We start from the raw sequence: 18691 nt of genomic DNA on the forward strand, positions 1-18691 counted from the left end.
GAGATTACTTCTGTCTATGGGGATCAGTAAAGATTTCATAGAGGCAGCTGTTTTCGAATGGGGCATTGAAGGATGCATAGGAGTTAAACAAAGACAAAAACATCCCAGGTTTAGAGAGCCAGGAGTTTGAGCAAAAACAAACACACAGAGACTGAAAAATACAAGCTACCTCAGGAAAAAGCACATAGTTCAGTTTGGTTAAAATGTGGCACATGTACAGAAAGGAGATAAAGTTGGAAACTGGAAACGTAAAGGTCTTATCTTGGAAGGCCCAAAAAGTGAGGACAAGGAAATAGCACTATCATTGCCTCTTTATTCATTAAGCAACAGATAGCCATTTTGTATTTATTTTTATATAATATATACATGTACTTTAGCTGACAACTCTGTATACAATACATTACATTGAAAAAAACCAAAAAGATGGGATGCCTAGGCAAAATTATTATCCTCATCAGCCCTCAATTCCCTCATTTACAAAAGAAACTCTCAGAACACTATGAGGACTGATGAGATAACACAAGCTTATTAATACAGTGCCTAGAATATAAGCACCAGTCAATAGTAACTATTATTATCAGTTGAAAGAATATGTTGATAGCGAAAGCAAAAGGTCATGGAAAGGAGTAGATGGCTATAAGACATTTCAAAGGTAATAGCTTTGCTAACTGGGAAAGGGTTCCTGTCATTACTGGAACGAGAGATGTTAACTGTAAATGCTGATTTTAGGCAAATGAGGTCATACTGGATGTGCTGATAGGACATCCAGACGGAAATGTGCCTCACACAGTCAGAGATGTAAATATGGAATACCAAACAGAAGCCTATACTCTGAAATCATCTAAATTATTAAAATTGTTTTTAATAAATAACTGGAAAACAAAGCTCAAAAAGAGACAACTACAATTCTATCATAAAGTAGGGAATCTTCAACTCTAAGTGATATTTACTGGTATGGTACCACCCCAACTCCACATCTAAACAAAGAGGTATTAACAAATGAAAGAAAACCACCTCAACATTCTAATTGATTTCTAAAATTCACAGTGGCATTATATGTTTCAAGAACAGTAACTTTGTAAAGTTTCTTTCTTTCACATGCTGAATCCTTATGAATTAAGACTCACTTAGGAAATCTAACAGTATAATATAGTAATAACACAAAAGTAAAATATTTCTGAATGCTTTAGAGGTAACTGAGTTCTAAAGTTTCCTCTCACATGGACATTTTTTCTATTGCTACTTTTCCAACCTTTAAGTAAACTGGTAAATCTTTGTCATAATGATCCAGGAGACAATGCAGTGACACCCTCCTCCCAGAAGATTGTCGAAATCTAAAACAAAACTGGGTATCTCCAAGACAACCTAATGAAAACAAAAATGAAAGTAATTAAGAATAGCATAGCATAACATTTATTTACCCAGATTCATCAAATGTTAGAGCTAATAAGGTCCTATCAACCGTTTAAACCCATTCTATCATGTTTTAGAAGAGAACAAGGAGATCCTGAGAATTCAAGTGACTTGTCCAAAGCTACCTTTGCTGGTTAGAGGCAAAGCCATTAGCAAAACATACATCTTAACTCCTATGTCTCCTTACTATTTTCCTATTCCATTTTCCCCAAGTAATTAAAAAAAAAATTTTAACTGTTTGCATGTAATGTTGACTCACAGACATAATAATGAGAAAAGGAAGCCAAATGCAAAAGGACGTATACAGTTCAAATCCATTTATATAGTTTTTGTTATTTTTTTTAAAGCAGGCAAAACTAAACTATAGTGTTTAGGGATGCATACTTGGGTGATAAAAGTATAAAGAAAAGCAAGACACTTATCACTGTAAGAATCAGAATTGTGGTTGTATTTGGAGGGAGGAAGGAAACAGTGTTTAGGAGGGGACATGAGGGAATATGAGAGGGCTTTTAAGGCGCTGGCAAGTTCTATTTCTAGACCTTGTATGTGTTTTGTATTTCACAATGAGAAGTTTTTTTTAAAAAGACATAATATAGCAAACTCAGGAAGAGCCCAAGTAATAGATTCACTATTTTCCTCATTTTAATTTAAAAGGTTTTTGATTAGGAACGGCTGGGTGGCTCAGTCAGTTAGGCATCCGGCTCAGGTCACAATCTCGCAGTTCGTGGGTTCGAGCTCTGCATTGGGACCTGTGCTGACAGCTGGGGGCCTAAGCCTGCATTTTGTGTCTCCCTCTCTCTCTGCCCCTCCCATGCTCATGCTCTGTCTCTCTCTCTCTCTCAAAAAATAAACATTAGAAATAAAAATAAAAATAAAATAAAAGGTTTTTGATTAATAAAGTCTTTAAACATTAATCATTTCTACCAAACCTCTTAAAACATGTAAAATTTACCTAAACTATCTGGCAATAATTACAAAAAAAAAAAACATAAATAGTCTAAAAAGTCAAAGACATATTAAGTAGCTTATCACTGAAATTCTTCCTGGTTATTATATTTAAGAACTAATAAGATTATATTAAATATGAAATGTGCTCAAGATTTTATTATTTACTATTACACACTGAAGCACTTATATTTTCTTAGCACGTGAAGTTCTCAACAAAGGAGGTAGAAACTTGTTAATGTTTAAGTTTTTTAAAAAACAACATACCTAAATGCAGTTATAGAAACTAATATTTCTTATTTATTTTTAATTTTTTTTAATGTTTATTTATTTTCAGAGAGAGAGCACACGCGGGGAAAGGGGAGGGTCAAAGGGAGAGGAAGAGAATCCCAAGCAGACTCCACGCTGTCAGCACAGAGCCCGATGTGGAGCTTGATCTCCTAAACCATGAGACCATGACCTAAGCCAAAACCAAGAGTTAGCTGCTTAACTGACTGAGCTACCCAGGCGCCCCTAGAAACTAATATTTCTTTGGTGATGAAGTGGGCAGGGGACTGGAGGATGGGTCAAGTCAATTTCTTTACTTGTTACAATAGATAGTTTAAAAATAAGGAAAACACATGAAACCTGAGATAATGGAAAACACTCCTAGCATTGTTTTAGTTCAAGAGATTTATAAATTGATGGTTCAATTTTTCCCTTTATTAGACATTTAAATATTGTGTTTTTTTTTTAAAAAAAAAGGGAAGAAAGAGCCAACAGACATGAACAGATGCTCAACATCACTCATCATAGCAAAATGCAAATCAAAACTACTATGAGATACCATCTCATTCCTGTCAGAATGGCTAAAATCAAAAATACAAGAAATAAGTGTTGATGAGGATGTGGAAAAAAAGGAACCTTCATGCACTGCTGGGGGGAATGCAAACTGGTACAGTCACTTTGGAAAGCAATATGGAGATGCCTCAAAAAAATTAGAAGTTGATCTACCCTGTGATCTAGTAATCACACTACTGGGTATTTAGCCAAAGAATACAAAACCTAATTCAAAAGAATATATACACCCCTATGTTCATTGCACCATTATTTACAATAGGCAAATTATGGAAGCTGTCCAAAGGTCCATCGATACATGAGTGGATAATATATACACAATATATATACACACAATGGATTATTATTCAGCCATAAAAAAGAATGAAATTTTGCCACATGCAACAACAAAAATGGATCTAGAGAGTACAATGCTAAGTGAAAAAAGTCAGAGAAAGACAAATACTACATGACTTCACTCACACGTGGAATTTAAAAAGCAAAACAAAGGAAAAAGAGAAACACAAACCAAGAAATAGACTCAACGACAGAGAACAAACTGATGGTTGCCAGTGGGGGGTGGGTGAAATAGGTGATAGGGATTAAAGAGTGCACTTGTGATGAGCACTAAGTAATGTATAGAATTGTTTAATCACTATATTGTACACCTGAAACTAATATAACACTGTATGTTAAAACATATTAAAAAAAAAAAAAAGAAAATGCTACTAAGAAGTACACATTAATTTCTCTGAGACACATCATAGGATAGAGCAGGAAAAGATAATGGATTTTAAGAAACAGATACGTAGCATGTGGAAAATGCAAAGAATGCTGAATTTTGTGAAAGGGAAGTAATGAAGCTCCCATAGCCTTAACTCCCTACCCATCCAGCTCCATTCTCAAATCACGGGCATGCTGTGAGAACTTTCCAGTAATCAGCTGCACCCACAAGCTGTACAGAATTGGTCAGGAAGACAGTTCACCAAGTCAAAAAGCTTTAGCCATGTTATCCTTGTCAACTGAGGTAAATGGTTCCTGTTTTATGTTTCAGAGGTCTGTCCCTTCACACACTAAAGGTTACTAAAGAAATATCAACTCTTGGGGCACCTTGGGTGGCTCAGTCAGTTAAGCGTCTGACTCTTGATCTCAGCTCAGGTCTTGATTTCAGGGTCATGAGTTCAAGCCCGTGTGGGGCTCCACGCCAGGCATGAAGCCTGAGAAAGAAAGGAAGAAAGGAAGAAATATCAACTCCTTATCTTGCTAGACCTGTGTTCTCCATTCTGACCTCATCATTATGATGAGAAAGGAGACATTACAGATTGACGATCAGATTTTTTGCATTTGCTATGCAGAAAATGATACCTAGAAAGAGCAAGGAAATCCTGACACCCTACAACCTCATCAAAAATAAATCTCTACTGTTAGTATGAGCCATTCAGTTTGTCAGTGTAACAAGAGACTGCAGCTCTACACAAGCAACATAACAATTACATGTGAAAAACGGTTACATGAATGTGATCGTGGGGGAAAAGTTGGGACCTGAGGACAAAGGCACCATGATCAATGGAATCTAGTCCCAGGTCTGTCAATAATTAGTGTTCTAGAAGTCACTTAACCTAAGATTCTCAATTTCCTTGTCAACAAAAATGGTATCATAAGATACTCTCTAAAGTCACTTCTAGTGGCTATGTTCAATTATTCTAAAATAAAACTCCACAACTGACCTATAATTGTACTGAATTCCAAGCATCCTTTACCCAACATATTCACTAAGCTCTACAAAACTCCAAAAAGACCTAAAAGTTATGCTATTTGCACCACACCTTTCTGATTATTAACATTAAAAATGAGAAAACATTTTAATGGAAATCATTTTTTCCTTATATAAACCAAGGTATAGGGATTAACTTACATAAGTTTTAAGATCAAGTGACAGCTCTCCAAGGAAAATAAACCTTAATATGGGTTCTTGATCAAGAGCAACATAAACCCTTTCCTTTGATAAAATAGCAAGTATTAAGAAAGCAGCAGATTTGCTCAGTAAAACCCCACAGCTTTAAGGTAAGTTCCAGTTTAACTAATCAAGACCATGGTTACTAGCCTAGAAAACAGAACTAATAAACCAACACTCTTTAAACCAAGAAAATTGCTGTGACCTTTCCCCACCATCCTTTTCCAAATAACTAAGTTCTTACAACAGAAATCAAACACAATCCCAGGTCAAAATTATTTTCATTATATTTTGTCACTATTTTGGAAGTGATTTTTCCCTTTCAATATATGAGTTGAACACTACTATTTAATGAGTGCTTATCCTGTTCCAGGCACTGTTCTAAATGCTTTAGATATATTAACTCATTTGGTCTTCATGCTTCTCAGGTACATCCCATTATCATTCCTGTTTATGAAGAGGAAACCAAGGCATAAAAAGGTCATGTAAACACCCAATAAAATAAATCTCCTAAATGGCAGAGCAAGAATTTTTAAAATTTTTTTTTTCAACGTTTTTATTTATTTTTGGGACAGAGAGAGACAGAGCATGAATGGGGGAGGGGCAGAGAGAGAGGGAGACACAGAATCGGAAACAGGCTCCAGGCTCTGAGCCATCAGCCCAGAGCCTGACGCGGGGCTCGAACTCACGGACCGCAAGATCGTGACCTGGCTGAAGTCGGCCGCTTAACCGACTACGCCACCCAGGCGCCCCGGCAGAGCAAGAATTTAAATCCAAGAAGTTTGACTCTGGAGCTGGTACTCCTGACCACTGCATCATACTGGCTCTTTCAAGTCAAGACCTAAAAAACACTCCTATTGATATGAAATATCCAGAGTATATAAATCCATACAGGAAGTAGACAGGTGGTTGCCTAGGACTGGTGGGGGGTGAAGTAGGTGGAAGGGAAATGGAGAATGGAGTTTCTTTCTGGGGGACAAAAGTTTTCTAGAATTGATCGTGGTGATAGTTGCACAACTCTATGGATACACTAAAAATCATTGAATTATACACTTTACATGGGTGAATCATATCTCAATAAAACATTTTTAACGCGACTTTATTGCCAATTGGAGCAGAGATCAAAAGCTTCTTCACTCAAAAAAAAAAAGTCCTTCTTTGGGGCACCTGGGTAGCTCAGTCGGTTGAGCATCCGACGTTGGCTCAGGTCATGATCTCATGGTCTGTGAGTTCGAGCCCCCCGTTGGGCTCTGTGCTGACAGCTCAGTGCCTGGAGCCTGATTCGGATTCTGTGTCTCCCTCTCTCTCTGCCCCTCCCCCGCTCATGCTCTGTCTCTCTCTCTCTGTCAAAAATTAATAAACATTAAAAAAAAAGTCCTTTTGGGCGCCTGGCTGGTTCAGTCTGCACAGTATGCAACTCTTGATGCTGGGAGTTGGGAGTTCAAGCCGCATGTTGGGTACAGAGGTTACTTAAATAAATAAACTTAAAAAAAAAAAAAGGTTAGAAAAAAAGTCCTTCTGAAAAACACCCTTCAGATCACACTTCTTGAACTCACTGGTCTCTGTGCCACACAGTTCATTCAAGTAAGGAGCTGGTTCTTTCAGTCATGGCTCTTCCTACATAAATGTCACATGGAATACCAAGAAGAGCTTTCCCTCCATATGGTCAACTAATCTTCGACAAAGTAGGAAAGACTGTACAATGGAAAAAAGACAGTCTCTTTAACAAATGGTGTTGGGAAAATTGGATGGTGACATGCAGAAGAATGAAGCTGGACCACGTTCTTACACCACACACAAAAATAAATTCTAAATGGATGAAAGACCTAAATATGAGACAGGAAACCATCAAAATCCTAGAGGAGAACACAGGCCGAAACCTCTTTGACCTTGGCTGGAAGCAGCGTAATAGACACGTTGCAGAAGGCAAGGGAAACAAAAGGAAACATGAACTATTGGACTTCATTAAGATAAAAAGCTTCTGCCCAGCAAAGGAAACAATCAACAAAACTAAAAGGCAGCCTACAGAAAAGGTATTTGCAAATGACATATCTGATAAAGGATTAGTATCCAAAATCTATAAATAACTTATCAAACTCAACACCCCCCCCAAAAAACCCAGTTAAGAAATGGGCAGAAGACATGAATAGATAGTTTTCCATAGGAGACATCCAGATGGCTAACAGACACATGAAAAGATGTTCAACATCACTCATTATCAGGGAAATACAAATCAAAACCATGATGAGATATCATCTCCCACCTGTCAGAATGGCTAAAATTAGCAACACAAGAAACAACAGGTGTTGGTGAGGAGGCAGAGAAAGGGGAACCCTACTGCACTGTTGGTGGGAATGCAAACTGGTGCAGTCACTCAGGAGAACAGTATAGAAATTCCTCAAGAAACTAAAAATAGAACTACCCTACAATCCAGCAATTGCACTATTAGGTATTTAGCCAAAGGATATAAAAATACAGATTTGCAGAGAGTCCAAATGTCCATCAACTGATGAATGGGGTAAGGAAGATGTGATACACACACACACACACACACACACACACACACACACACTGGAATATTACTCAGCCATAAAAAAGAATGAAATCTTGCCATTTGCAATGAAATGAATGGAGCTAGAACGTATTATGCTAAGCAAAATAAGTCAACCAGAGAAAGACAAATACTATATGATTTCACTCATATGTGGAATTTAAGAAACAAAAGAGATGAACATATGGGAAGTTGGGGGAAGAGAAGAGAAGGAAACAAACCACAAGAGACTCTTAATGATAGAGAACAAAGTATGGGTAGATGGAGGGAAGTGGGTAGGAAATGGGCTATATGGGTGATGGGAACTAAGGAGGGCACTGGTGATAAGCACTGGGTGTTGTATGTAAGTGATGAATCACTGAATTCTACTCCTGAAACCAATATTGCACCGTATTGTAACTAACTAAAATTTAAATGAAGAAAAAAAAATACCTGGACAAAAAAAGAACTCTCCTCCCATTTTAAATTCTCAAGGGCATAGGGTATTTTCCAAGCCTCTTTCACATCTGCCAATCAAACCAAGACTGCAAAGCTAAACAGAGGACACCTTCTTGTACCAAAAATATCACTTAAAGATTCGAGATAAAAGCTTAAATACTATTCCCACAGGGAACAGACAACTTTAAAGATTATTTCTATATTAGCACAAACACAGCTATAGAGTAGATCAGAATGCATAAGACTAAGATAAAACACAAGACTTCAAGAGCTAGGCTGGCTCTATGTAGTCACTCTCCCTGTGATTAAGAGCGGATGAGTTGGGAGTTGCAGAGAAGCAGGACTTTAGACCAGAGCTTCTCAAAGTATAGTCCACAGACTGATGCCAGTCCACAAACTCTTGTTACTAATCCATGACAAAATAAATATCCAACTTGAGAATAATTATTTAGAAAGTCTTACAGAAATCTGATACTGCCATAACAAATTTGGACTTTTATTTTGCATTTCTTTCATTTTTCTCTCGTTCATTTTTCTAAATATGCATTTAGATTGCATTTCATAAAAGCATGGTCCACAACAGATTGGAATTTTTTAAAAACCCAACTGGCCCTTCAATACAGATAGTGTGTGAAGTACTGCTCTCACCACTGGGAAGGGTAAAATACATGATGATGTCCCTGTTGTTTACAGAGAAGAAATCTGTTGAGACAAATACTGTCTGCATATCTAATCCATCCAGATCAAGAATTAATCTTTCCAACAGCACCTGGGTGGCTTAGTCGGTTAAGTGTCCCAACTCTTGGATTTCCGGCTCAGGTCACAATCTCATGATTGTGAGATCGAATCCTGCATCTGCTGGTGCTGTCTGCTGTCTCCCTCTCTCTCTGCCCCTCCCCTGCTCGCTCGCTCTCTCTCTCTCTCAAAAATAAACATTAAGAAAAAAAAAGAATTAATCTTTCCCTTGGATTCATCCTTATTTGAAACTCCCTCTACTAATACTGAATTTTCACTCTGGACATATTTAAAATATAGTGATTATAGTCCTTGGGTACCCATCATAGCTTAAGCCTCAGAAACACCTACATCCAGATGATATTAATGGTAATCAACACAGAGAAAAAAAATCTGACAAATATTTATGAGAGAGAAGGCACACTTTAAATTTAGGCTCCTAAAGATAAAAGTCACTCAAATGGAACAAAAGAAACTGAAACCTAAAAACAAACTAAACAAAAAATTTTCTTCTAAAGTCACAGGATCTAAGGTATGTGTGGCTGTTAACTAACTTGGATTTAAATTTTATTATTATTAAATATAATTTATTGTAGGGGCGCCTGGGTGGCGCAGTCGGTTAAGCGTCCGACTTCAGCCAGGTCACGATCTCGCGGTCCGTGAGTTCGAGCCCCACGTCAGGCTCTGGGCTGATGGCTCGGAGCCTGGAGCCTGTTTCCGATTCTGTGTCTCCCTCTCTCTCTGCCCCTCCCCCGTTCATGCTCTGTCTCTCTCTGTCCCAAAAATAAATAAACGTTGAAAAAAAAAAAAATTAAAAAAAAAAATATATAATTTATTGTCAAATTGGTTTCCATACAACACCCAGTGCTCATCCCCACAGGTGCCCTCCTCAATGCCCATCACCCACTTCCCCTCTCCCCCAGCCCTGACCAACCCTCAGTTTGTTCTCAGTATTTAAGAGTCTCTTATGGTTTGCCTCCCTCCCTCCCACTCTGTAACTTTTTTTTTCCCCTTCCCCTCACTCATGGTCTTTTGTTAAGTTTCTCAGGATCCACCTATGAGTGAAAACATACAGTATCTGTCTATCTCTGCCAGCCTTATTTCACTTAGCATAATACCCTCCAGTTCCATCCACGTTGCTACAAATGGCCAGATTTCATTCTTTCTCATTGCCAAGTAGTATTCCATTGTATATATAAACTACATCTTCTTTAACTTGGATTTAAATTTTATAAATAAAGAAATAAATAAATCCAAGATGTTACCACTGAGCTTTTATATAAATTAATTTATTATTATAAATTAATATTATAAATTAATAATAAATTATAAATTAATACATATATATTTATATTATCTATTTATATATTATATAAAATTATAAAAATATGTATAATATATATTATATACTTATATATTATATAAAATTATAAGAATATATATGCATTTTATATATAACGTATATATATTTATGTATATTAATAAATTAAAATAAAAATAAATTATAAATAATTTATTTATATAAATATAAATTATATTTAATATAATTAAAAATAAATAAATGTATTAATATTGTCAAAAAATAAGGTATGTATGGATAGCAGCTGGAGGAAGTGGAGGAATGGCAAATCATTCCTTTGGGAATCCCAAAAGCACTCTTCTTTACCTATACACCCTTGATTCTGAATCTTGTTTCACTGTTTTTAAGTGTGCACGATGGAAACAAAACTTAGATTATGATTCTTTCCTAAAGACTGTTCTGTGCCTGGATTTCCTTCCAAAACAATAAAAGCTATTTTGAGAAAAATTCAAATCCATTTCAAAGTTAGCACAGCAATCCCAACTTGCATTTCATAAACATGTAAGTGAAACAAATTGTTTGGATAATCACAACTGAGAATAGAACTCTCAAATACATAAAAACTCACAGCCTATTGCTATCTAGATTAATATTCATCTCTTAGGATGACAAGGTGTCTCCTTTTAAGACCTTTTGTCAATTTCACTTCTAAGTATCAACCGTACTTTAACGTTTTATTTATTTTTGAGACAGAGAGAGACAGAGCATGAACGGGGGAGGGGCAAAGAGAGAGGGAGACACAGAATCGGAAGCAGGCTCCAGGCTCCAAGCTGTCATCACAGAACCCGACGCGGGGCTTGAACTCACGGACCGCGAGATCGTGACCTGAGCTGAAGTCGGACGTTTAACCGACTGAGCCACCCAGGCGTCCCTCAACCGTACTTTAAATAAAACAAACCCTACTTCATTTGATGTGCAGCTTTTAAAAAAGGCATTACAAAACACCTGTAGGTCACTCAAGTGACTAAAATACTGAACAAATTCTGATTTACATTTGAGTTTAACTTCTAACAAGACAGGGATACATGGAGTGACTGACTAAAAGAAAAACTATAATAAAAACTAAAAATAGGGACACCTGGGTGGCGCAGTCGGTTAAGCGTCCGACTTCAGCCAGGTCACGATCTCGCGGTCCGTGAGTTCAAGCCCCGCGTCAGGCTCTGGGCTGATGGCTCAGAGCCTGGAGCCTGTTTCCGATTCTGTGTCTCCCTCTCTGTCTGCCCCTCCCCCGTTCATGCTCTGTCTCTCTCTGTCCCAAAAATAAATAAACGTTGAAAAAAAAATTAAAAAAAAAAAAAAAACTAAAAATAAAAAAGGCTATCCAAATTATCTTCTTAGCCTTGAAACTCATGCAGAAAGGTGAAAAAGAGAGCCATGAAAACCAGCTATAATCTCAAAAAGAAGAGTGTGCAGTGTAATGCACCAGGACTCCAATAACAACAAGTCAGTTTATCCTGTAATGCAGCTTACCCTGAGACCTGGAAATCCAATCCCACACTCACCACATTCAGAACTGCATGTGTAGACTTTGTAAGGAAAATGTTAACTGAAATGAGGAAAAATCCTATAAGACCCCTCTATCATTTATTTCATTAGTGGACAAACATACTAAGAAATTCCAATAATTCCAAGTTAGAACAAAAGTCCTACTGGGATTTCTCAAAAGCATTTTCTTTTAACCAAGATACCATTTCTTTTTTATACAATTCATGAAGGCTGACTTGCAAATGCATAGGAAAGAACTCTGGAAACATTTATAAGGAAAGGAGAAAATGCTTTTACAAATTAAAATGTCAAATCTCCCAAATCAGATTAACTAAACTAAATTAAAAGGATATTAGAAGTAACCACTAAAGGAAAGGGAATAATGGAGTGCCTTTGCTTCATAGGGTTCTAACTGTGTGTGGTCTCAGATGTTGAATGTTCTGGTCACTACAAGTCTGAAAAGCTGTTTTGAAAGTGAAACAAAAGAGGCAACCTGAAAAATTTCAACAATTAGGACCACACAAAGGGAGAGTTTGAAAGAGACCAGAAAAACCAAATTTAATAATAATAGCAAACACTTATATGTGTTTACTATACACCAGGCACTATTCCAAGTCTTTACATATATTAACTCACACAAACTATTACAAGTAATTGATGGCCATGCTTCATAACCAGATTCACTCTATTGTATTTTTTTTTTAAGTCACTGCTTTTACAGTTCTTGGTAAGCTTTCAAATCCCAAACTGAAAGTAAACTACTTACTATAAATCCCCAAACATACCAACATTGCTGGTTTTCACTCTCTTCACTATTTCAACAGTTTATTGCTCCTTGATGTTTTACCTCATTACAACATAACAGTTATTTTATTTTTTATATATTTTTTTTAAATTTTTTAATGCTTATTTATTTTCGAGACAGGGATAGACAGAGCATGAACGGGGGAGGGTCAGAGAGAGAGAGGAAGACACAGAATCCAAAACAGGCTCCAGGCTCTGAGCTGTCAGCACAGAACCCGACGCGGGGCTCGAACTCACGGGCCACGAGATCATGACCTGAGCTGAAGTCGGACGCCCAACCAACTGAGCCACCCAGGCGCCCCCGTAACAGTTATTTTAAAAATTGAACCAACTAAAATCAAAAAAGACATGGCTGGCGTCGCAAAACTAAGAATCACAATCACTGACTTGCTAGGCTGAAACTGAGTTTGCATTCTAAAATTCTATTTCAATCCATTTTCATAAATTAAGAGTATAATCAATATTCTCAGTATAAAATTCAACAAAAACACCACATGAAAAATAGTTACCTGAATTTGAATCTGGAAAAGACAAATAGCAAATATTGGTTTTCTGAAAAAGAAAACAAAAGCTATATATGTTGATACACATACACCAATAAAAACAAACAGAAACACCATAGTAGACTATACAGAGCAACATTGTTACTTACTTCCTTATCAGTAAGTTTGGAATGTTGAGGATAAATTACCTGGAAGAAAAAGAATAAAATTTTGTTAGACAAATATATTGAGTGTATATTATAAACATTAGCAGGTACTTCTATTACTAGTTGGCTATGGTCAAATAGTTTTAAGACATAGTTCACAGGGGCACCTGGGTGGCTCAGTCGGTTAAGCGTCCAAACCTTGATTTTGGCTCAGGTCATGATCTCACACTTCATGAGATCAAGCGTCTCACATCGGGCTCTGTGCTGAAAGTGCAAAGCCTGCTTGGGATTCTCTCTTGCCCTCTTTTTGCTCCTCTTCTGCTTGCTCCCACTCTCTCTCTCAAAATAAATAAATAAACATTAAAGAAATAGTTCACAAACTCCAATAATGAAACATGAAAGAAGCTTGGGAGAATTGAGTAGGATTTACACTAGGGAAAAAAAAAAGTTCTGAGTCAAAGTTATCTCTAACAGATTGGTGAAGTCTTGGGTTATCAAGAATAATTTAGGGGCAACTGGATGGCTCAGTTGGTTAAGTATCTGACTTCAGCTCAGGTCATGATGTCACAGTTCGTGAGTTCGAGCCCCACGTTGGGTTCGGTGCTGACAGCTCGGAGCCTGGAGCCTGCTTTGGATTCTGTGTCTCCCTCTCCCTCTGCCCCTCCCATACTCATGCTCTGTCTCTCTCGCTCTCAAAAATAAATAAACATTAAAATTTTTTTTTTAAAAAAAAGAAGAATTTACCAACTGAATTACTAATAACTCAAAGCTTACTGAGTCTTTTCTTTGGAAGCCTAAAATCTAAAAAGAATTGGATCTATCAGCTGGTAACGACTTCAAGAAGTAATGATTTTCAGTCAATTCCAAGAAGTACTGCAAATCACCAGATACCAAAGAAAAATGAAAGGAGAAAATAATTATCCACAGTTTAAGAAATCTCAAAGACCATCTCCCACCATAAAGTCTATCCTAATTTCCTTCAATCCCTTTAAATAATCATTGCATTTCTTAGGATAGGTCAGTTTAGTGTCTGCAGTGATCACAGCCACCTTCTGAGGGAAACTCCTGCCCTATAGCCACTGCAAAGAAAGCAAGAATAAGCCAAAACAGCTACTGTCAGAATAAGCACTAGTGAACACCAGATCCAAGAACAACTCTGCAGGCCAATCAACTGCCTAGATGTGGCTGGGTGTGAAAATTCTGCCCAAAAGAATACCAGTGCTCAAGTGGGCCTATTCACACTCTCTTGGGAATGTGAAGAAGAGATGAGATTAGGAGCAGCAGGTTAGCTAGTGGCTGATAACAAAAAGAAGAGAAAACAACACAGAGTAAATTATGTTAATGTTGGGCTGCTAATGTGGGGATCCAAGACTTCCCACTTCTGGAAGAATTCATGAATTCTTCCATTCCCCAGCTGCCGCCCAAAAGCCTAAAAATCTTCCATTTCCAGATAAAACATCCATTTCCAGATATCACATTATAAACCATATTAAAGTGGTTTCACATATTTACTCCACTGATTTAGTTCTCATAGTGACAGACAAGCCCAGTATCCCCACTGTAGATATAAGAAAACTAAGGTAAGAAAAAAGATGGGGAGAACCAGTATTTTATGAGTATCTTCCAGAGTTTTTAACTTTCACAATAATTCTGTCAATTCTGCCTATCTTTACAGAAGAAGAGACAAGTTCATAGCAGTTAAAATAACTCTTCTAAAATTTACTTGTTTACTAAGTGCCAGAGGTAGGGGCTGAATTTCGGCCTGATTCCAAAGTACACAAGCCACCATCCTCACTCCATGCCTAGAAGCGATCGTTGTATGCAATCACAGCCCTCTTTCCCCCCTAGCAAGAATGTGGCATATAATCCTTCTCAATCCAGGGTTAAGGGAAGGGTCTAGAGAGCTGGTATACTACATGAAAACCACGCACCATTCCTGGATAGAGAATGATACCAAAGCCAATATTTCTCTCTACATACTCTACTTTGTATCCCACATTTTGACCAATCTGATTTAACCCCTGTCTCCATAATTCATGAAGGCAAGAATCTGGTCTGTTTTGTTCACAACTCTATCTTTACACCTAGAACAGTCTCTGCTGCATAGTAAACACTAAAAATATACTTCTTCAACCAGTGGATATACCTTCAAATTAGTTCTATCCAACAACCTAGTATTTAATTTGTACTTTTTTATGCATACATAGATCTCCCTTGCTTAACCCTGAAACCATTTTGCTCGTTACTTTTAAAGCAGAAATGGCAAACTTATAACCAAGTTAGCCCTATTTTATGAAAATCTCATTACATATAAATTATACCAGAGTTATCATACTGGTAAATTTAGTGGTCCATAATAGCTTTATCTTAGACTTTAAACTCAGTTTTATGTGAGTGCCCTTCAGATTTTTATTTCCTGCAATTAAAATATAAATGCAAAACCAAATATACATAGTGGTTTCTTAGAACTTTGGTTTCCTATGGTTTAAAACACCATCATGACAATATAGAAAAAAATGTTGGTATGTTTTACCCATATATATGAGTACCTTAAATATACATGTGTGTATATATCTCTGTGTGTGTATGTGTATTTCAGGGGCTTATGTATGCTATATATATTTAAGTAAACTAAAAAGATGTAAGAACTACATAAACTATCAAGTGTACCTTTTAAAAACTCTGACTGTACTAGTCAAATATTCTAGAATTTCATTTTAATGTATTCTGTTACGACTACCCAGTGTTATATCATACTGGAATAGATATGATATTCAAAAAAAATAATGCATGTTTATATGCTATAGGTATCCAATGTCTACTATGTACTTAAGATCAAAATATAGAAAAAAATTTAATTTTAAAACCTCAATTAAACTCCATAAAAATCAAGAAAAGTAACCATTGCCAAGTATCTCAAACTGCACTAATTGCCACAGTTACTAGATTATCCTTGTACATACTTTATCTTGTAAAAAAAAAAAAAAAAGTATAAATATAAGCTTGGGCAATCACTGTTAGTCAGTTAGCTCCTGATAACTATACAGGCATTAATCAACTGTGGATTGGCCCCAGTACCTGGAGACGCCTCTCTCTTGAAGTTTCCTCTCTCCACAGCTCAAGTCCAGGCATCTCTGTCCCCCAGGCCACTGGCATTCCTGGGAGGCATCAAAGGGGGACAGAGAGCATCAGCTAATGTCACCCTGGTTCTGTTACCTATGTTAAGATCTTCCATGTTATAAGAAATAAGGGAGAGATGGCCAGGTGATAAGCCAAGAAAAACATAAATTTTATTTGATATAATTACTAAGGCCTAAAAATGATGGTATAGCATAAATATTTCACATCATGATGTAATAGGAAAAATGCACCCCAGAAAAAATATTAATATATATACTGGAAAATAGTATTACAAAATGTTTTAAATCAGGTTATTCTCTTCAAAGGTATATCTATCTACCACTTGCCCCTGCACACCCTAATGGGGATGACATTCCCGTATCAGTGTGGGAGTAATTATGGTCCCAGGAGAAAGAAAATTAGGAACACCAGTTAACTTATTGCTAGTAACACTTGGACATGGGAAAAATTCATGCCTGCCATGAATCTCAGTGATCTGTGAACAGGCGTCTGCCTGTTGCCATGTCACTCAGTATCTATCTCCATTTCATAATCCTACCTAGCATCTCAGGCCTGGTAGAGATTACATCCTAGGCCATCCCAGGCCTGCCTTGACCTACATAAACATTAATTCACATACAAACATCACCAAAACCTTAAAAAGAGGATCAATTCTAAACTCAGTAAGAGTTATGTCTTCAGGGGCACCTGGGTGGCTCGGTTGAGTGTCCGACTTTGGCTCAGGTCATGACCTCACGCTTTGTGGGTTCAAGCCCCGCATCAGGCTCTGTGCTGACAGCTCAGAGCCTGGAGCCTGCTTCAGATTCTGTGTCTCCCTCTCTCTCTGCCCCTCCCCTGCTCATGCTCTTTGTCTCTCTGTCAAAAATAAACAAACATTAGGGGCGCCTGGGTGGCGCAGTCGGTTAAGCGTCCGACTTCAGCCAGGTCACGATCTCGCGGTCCGTGAGTTCGAGCCCCGCGTCGGGCTCTGGGCTGATGGCTCAGAGCCTGGAGCCTGTTTCCGACTCTGTGACTCCCTCTCTCTCTGCCCCTCCCCCGTTCATGCTCTGTCTCTCTCTGTCCCAAAAATAAATAAACGTTAAAAAAAAAAAAATTAAAAAAAAAAAAAAAATAAACAAACATTAAAAAAAAAAAAAAGTTATGTCTTCAGAGGCACCTGACTGGCTCGGATGGTGGAGCATGTAACTCTTGATCTCGGGGTTGTAAGTATGAGCCCTGCGTTGGGTGCAGAGATTATGTAAAATAAAATCTTTAAAAAAAATTATGTCTTCAATATTAGACAATAACATTTATTCAAAACCGAAATGAAAACTGCTTACAGGCAAAAAACAAGTCTACCTTTTTCATGTAATTTTTAAAAACTAGCTGGAAAATAGTTTAAGATCTATTAAATACTATATAATGTCTCCTTTAAAAGGCCTTTAAATGTGAAAAAATAAAGCAATGACACCTCAGTAGCAGTGAGTACACCTAACACCGAGATGTTGATTGTTAAATACTATTCTGCAATAAAAAAGAATCAGGGCTTCTTAGGGAGGTAGCTGATTACAGGGCTAGCACAGGAAAAATGCAAGATGAGCATGGGGCATCTTGTGATGCCAGAAAGGAAGTGCTCAAAAGAAGGGTGGGGGTGGGGGGGCATGTCTAAAGGACATAGGAGCCAACCTAAAAAGGCACCAATGCTCAAATTTGTAATGATTTGGTTAATAAAGTAAATAATGATAGTACTAGATTATAACCCAAATAATAAGTATCCTTGAGTTCCCATTGATATAGATAGGTGGATGGATGAGCAAGAAGGGACAACTTTTCCTTATAAAAGAATTCTAATACAGAAGGAGTGAGGAAAATGAAAAATCACTATTAGAACACCAGAATAATTGCTGCAGGTAAGATACACTTATGGATGCTAAATTAGCAGGCAAAGTATGGAAAACAAGATACTGTACAGTCTCAGTCTCTAACAAAATAAACACTTACTTATTAATTACAAAGAGAAAAATAGTAACTTTATAGTGGATTAGCCTGGGAGACATCATCTTAACCAAGTGATCAAGGTTTAAATCACCAATAATGCGACATTTTAATTTTAACATCCTGTACTCCCTAATGTGATATACTGAGAAGGATGCGTCATATCTGGTGTATTCTTCCCAGTAATTCATAACCTCAGACTAATTATGATAACACACCAGAAAAAACAAAATTGAAAGGCATACTACAAAATATATGAACAGTATTCTTCCAAAGTATCAAGGACATGAAATACAAGAAAAGATTGAGGAACTTCCACAGATTGAAGAGGACTATGGAGATATGATATCTACATGCAACGTAGAAACTGGATTGGATCTTGAAACAGAAAAAGCACATTAGTAGAAAAACTGGTGAATCCCAATA

The 18691-nt window shown here is 37.1% G+C and overlaps 1 protein-coding gene across 1 annotated transcript in view; it reads right to left on the minus strand.

The window, feature by feature from the left end:
• Window positions 1–18691, minus strand: part of DENND6A (DENN domain containing 6A) — a 63838-nt gene that overhangs the window by 36251 nt on the left and 8896 nt on the right. The window contains 3 exon segments of the mRNA XM_030307086.1: window positions 1253–1365; window positions 13011–13053; window positions 13154–13192. Of these exon segments, the coding sequence (XP_030162946.1) occupies window positions 1253–1365; window positions 13011–13053; window positions 13154–13192 (195 nt within the window).

Source organism: Lynx canadensis, chromosome A2, assembly GCF_007474595.2.
Source record: "Lynx canadensis isolate LIC74 chromosome A2, mLynCan4.pri.v2, whole genome shotgun sequence".
Lineage (NCBI taxonomy): Eukaryota > Metazoa > Chordata > Mammalia > Carnivora > Felidae > Lynx > Lynx canadensis.